This window comes from Salmo salar, chromosome 08 (assembly GCF_965601325.2).
Source record: "Salmo salar chromosome 08, fSalSal1, whole genome shotgun sequence".
In the NCBI taxonomy this organism is placed as follows: Eukaryota; Metazoa; Chordata; class Actinopteri; order Salmoniformes; family Salmonidae; genus Salmo; species Salmo salar.
The window spans coordinates 13,423,553-13,428,219 of NC_138298.1; the positions used below are offsets into that span (position 1 = coordinate 13,423,553).

The following is a 4,667-nucleotide window of genomic DNA, read 5'->3' on the forward strand; positions in this document are numbered from 1 at the left end:
TAGCACTGCCCCAGATGATAATAAAGCATGGCCAGGGACTAGTCCTCCTGGTTTATATAAGAAACCCCATGTATTTCATGGTAAATCTTTAACTTTTTTGTGTAGTTTACATATTTACTTATTTTGGGGGGTTATAATCCAGCATGGAAAGATGAATCAGATATTCAAAGTATTAAAAATGTCTTTAGATGTATTGATTTACAAGGCAAAAGATCATGAACATAAGTTAAACTAATGAACCAATGACCCTGCCTCGTCTTCCACACGACAGAACAGCCGTTACCTAACAACATCCCACCTGTTTAAGGGATTAGAAGCTTCCATCCATAGTCAAGATGGAAGTGTGTTTTGACTTTCGACTACGTGTGCAGTTCCTTTTTTCATTTAAAGGATTAGAGCAGGTAGCCAAGTGGCCAATGCCTCACAGATATCACTGATAAGGTTGTAGGGGTTTACCTAATCCCGGTCGAGCACATGGGCAGAGGGACAGCGGTATAAAAGTTCATGGAGGAAGAAGTAGGATCTACACTGAACACTGAACAGGCTTCCACCAAGAGAAACATACACAGGTAATGCTTTTTCCATTCACTATGTTGTGTTTCCAATGTAGTGTTTCACTGCTATTTTTTGTGTTCATGAGTTTTCTACTTTTGAGATGAATACGCTGGTTTTGAATGATTTTGTTCATGTTTCCTGTCAGGATATTGCCACCTGTCACTAAAATGTGCTTGTTGAAGTCAACTGGAGTATCCCTCATCCTGTCCATACTTCTATTCATCGCAGACTCTTACCCAAACAGCGACAAGACAAACAGTAAGTTTTACGTTACAAGAACTGTTTTTGTTGATGGTTTATGTGTTCTGGAAACAAAATGACCAGTGAGTTGTTCTGTTGTCATTATAGCGAGAGAATAGAAATTGCTATATTACCTCCTTATTCCCAAGCTGTGGGCTTACAAGGAAGAGAGCCACACATTGGTGATACATAGCGCAGCTTAAAATCAGACTATTCAATAGATTCTCAATTAATTTATGTCTTCATTATCTTCACAGTGGGCTGTGAGGAATGCACACTGAAACCGAACACAATATTCCCCAACATCATGCAGTGTACAGGCTGCTGCTTCTCCAGAGCTTATCCAACCCCACTACGGTCAAAGCAAACCATGCTGGTCCCCAAGAACATCACCTCTGAAGCCACATGCTGCGTTGCAAAAGAAGGGGAAAGGGTAAGACAATATAACTAATAAGGTAGTTGGGATTGATATTCTCTGCTACACAAAGTTTGATCATCTGACATGATGACATTCCTAGTATAACGCACATGACATCTAAATGTAAAATTTAACAACTCAAATTAACCTGAATGTTTTTATTTTAAACCATCTATCTCTCACTTCATTCTTTCTCTCCTTCTCCTCTCTCAGGTCACCACCAAGGATGGCTTTCCGGTGACGAACCACACAGAGTGTCACTGCAGCACCTGTTATTACCATAAATCATAAACTGTCTGTAAGGGCTGGAAATCTCCTCGTCGTAGAAGTAAAAGGTTGGCAAAAGATTATATATTTTGCACTACTTATTACTGAAGATCCTTGTGTTTTAAGAGAAATCCCATATTAGGAAATCATTGTGATCCAGAAAAGGATAATATTTATAGTGCTCTTATGGTTGCAATGATAGAAAGCTGTATTCCTGTACTGTGTTAATTAAATGTAGAATTTACTGCCAATTAACATGATTGCTTCACTTCCTCCCAGCCAACTTAGCTTCATCACACTGTATTGGTGCCGGATGCTGAATGCACACACACACACACACACACACACACACACACACACACACACACACACACACACACACACACACACACACACACACACACACACACACACACACATACACACGCACACACACACACACACACATACACACGCACACACAGTCTTTCTTCTTCTTCCTCCTCCCCCTTACTGACTTAAGTCAATTTAATTTAGGATTCTAAACTATAGGGTGTGCAGCCTCTTGTAAAAACAAGCGTGCCCACTCCAGGAACAGAAGATGGAAGGTCAAATAAGAACATGTCTCCTTCCTGTGAAACTTTTCAATTTCTTCAAAGAAATACAGGAAATACACACTGAACATACACAGATCATCATTCCAGCCATGAGCCTGTCCTCCTCCTTTCTCCCACCACTGGCCTGCACTGGTTGTAAGTGAGTGAAAATGTACCTTTCAATCGTTCATACATGCATATTGTTCGTTAAGACGAGGATACCAAAAGCATAATGCACAGCTCAGAATTTTTGGTCAGACGATTTTGCTTTAAGTTTATTGTTTTCTTTCTGAATGTCGATAGTACATTATTCAATGCTTATAATATGAGTCATACCCCGTAATATGAAGGATATGAGTGAAATTCTTATGCTACTAACATAGCACTGTCTAAATACTGACTACAGTCACTTTCTTCTAGAAGCTCATGTAATAAATTGTTTCCTGGATATCCAAATTTGTCTCATCCTAAATCGGCCTATGGTCGACTGATTCCCAGAACAGTGCACTACTCTGGGAGAAGGCCTTTTGTCTCTCACCACACTGTGTGTGTTTGTGCAAGCATTTGTTTGTGTGTGTGTGGGTGTGGCTTGTGTAGGCAATGTGGTTTAGTTTAGGGTGTGTGTGTGTGTGTGTGTGTGGGGGGGGGGGGGGGGGGGGTGTAACATGTGGCTAAAGACAAAAAAAACACAGCTCACACATTTTTTGTTGTTGTTGGTCTCTTTGGTAAACAACCTAAACATTTTAGATAAACATGTCACCACATATCCTTTTGGAAACAGTTATCTTATTGTAAGATTTTGTTTTTACCCTCGTTAATTACACATATTGACCAACCCCATTTTGAGAAAAATCGACTTTATCTATTTTTACGGACCCCAAAACTACAGTGAGGGAAAAAAGTATTTGATCCCCTGCTGATTTTGTTCGTTTGCCCACTGACAAAGAAATGATCAGTCTATAATTTTAACGGTAGGTTTATTTGAACAGTGAGAGAGAGAATAACTACAAAAAAATCCAGAAAACACATGTCAAAAATTGATTTGCATTTTAATGAGGGAAATAAGTATTTGACCCCCTCTCAATCAGAAAGATTTCTGGCTCCCAGGTGTCTTTTATACAGGTAACGAGCTGAGATTAGGAGCACACTCTTAAAGGGAGTGCTCCTAATCTCAGCTTGTTACCTGTATAAAAGACACCTGTCCACAAAAGCAATCAATCAATCAGATTCCAAACTCTCCACCATGGCCAAGACCAAAGACCTCTCCAAGGATGTCAGGGACAAGATTGTAGACCTACACAAGGCGGGAATGGGCTACAAGACCATCGCCAAGCAGCTTGGTGAAAGTGTTGTGGTCAGATGTCACCAAAATGGAGCTCTTTGGCATCAATTTAACTCGCCGTGTTTGGAGGAGGAGGAATGCTGCCTATGACCCCAAGAATACCATGCCCACCGTCAAACATGGAGGTGAATAAATTATGCTTTGGGGGTGTTTTTCTGCTAAGGGGACAGGACAACTTCACAGCATCAAAGGGACGATGGACGGGGCCATGTACCATCAAATCCTGGGTGAGAACCTCCTTCCCTCAGCCAGGGCATTGAAAATGGGTCATGGATGGGTATTCCAGCATGACAATGACCCAAAACACACGGCCAAGGCAACAAAGGAGTGGCTCAAGAAGAAGCACATTAAGGTCCTGGAGCGGCCTAGCCAGTCTCCAGACCTTAATCCCATAGAAAATCTGTGGAGGGAGCTGAAGGTTCGAGTTGCCAAACGTCAGCCTCGAAACCTTAATGACTTGGAGAAGATCTGCAAAGAGGATGGGACAAAATCCCTCCTGAGATGTGTGCAAACCTGGTGGCCAACAACAAGAAATGTCTGACCTCTGTGATTGCCAACAAGGGTTTTGCCACCAAGTACTAAGTCATGTTTTGCAGAGGGGTTATTTCCCTCATTTAAATGAAAATCATTTTATGACATTTTTGACATGCGTTTTTCTGGATTTTTTTGTTGTTATTCTGTCTCTCACTGTTCAAATAAACCTACCATTAAAATTATAGACTGATCATTTCTTTGTCAGGGGGCAAACGTACAAAACAGCAGGGGATCAAATACTTTTTTCCCTCACTGTATCACATATTGATTGTTGCCGCTATCACCAAATGAAGATTGCACAAAACTAATTGCTTAATTATATGAAATGGGATGTAAGGACACTTTTTTAGCTGACCACTTACTTTTGGGGTGACTGAGAAACTTGATACAGATGGACATCTAGTGGTGCAAAATGGCAACATCAACACTTCATCCTTGCTATATGAGCCATGTTATAATTCCCTGGTGTAGGGTGTTTGCCTTTCACGTCAGCGACCTGGGTTTGCTTTCCTGCCCAGCTGTTTGCTACTTTGGTGTCAGAGTGGGATGCACCTTCTCTGTTCGGAGGGGTCAGTTTAGGAATGTTTGCTATTTGAGCCACGTTACAATTCACACAAAGTGAGTTAACCCTATTGGTGTGATACATAGGCTGTTTGCCTTTCCCACCAGCCACCTGTGTTCACTTCCCTGCTCTGCTGTTGATTGCAGTAGGTATAATACATGAGTTTAACACAAC

General features: G+C 41.2%; 1 protein-coding gene across 1 annotated transcript; it reads left to right on the forward strand.

The window, feature by feature from the left end:
- The first annotated feature begins 487 nt into the window (after nucleotides 1–487).
- LOC106610036 (glycoprotein hormones alpha chain 2) lies at nucleotides 488–2,478 on the forward strand. Its single transcript, XM_014209152.3, has 4 exons — nucleotides 488–569; nucleotides 701–813; nucleotides 1,053–1,228; nucleotides 1,427–2,478. The coding sequence occupies exons 1-4, from the start codon at nucleotides 505–507 to the stop codon at nucleotides 1,502–1,504; spliced, it is 432 nt and encodes a 143-aa protein (XP_014064627.1). The 5' UTR covers nucleotides 488–504; the 3' UTR covers nucleotides 1,505–2,478.
- Nucleotides 2,479–4,667: the final 2,189 nt, after the last annotated feature.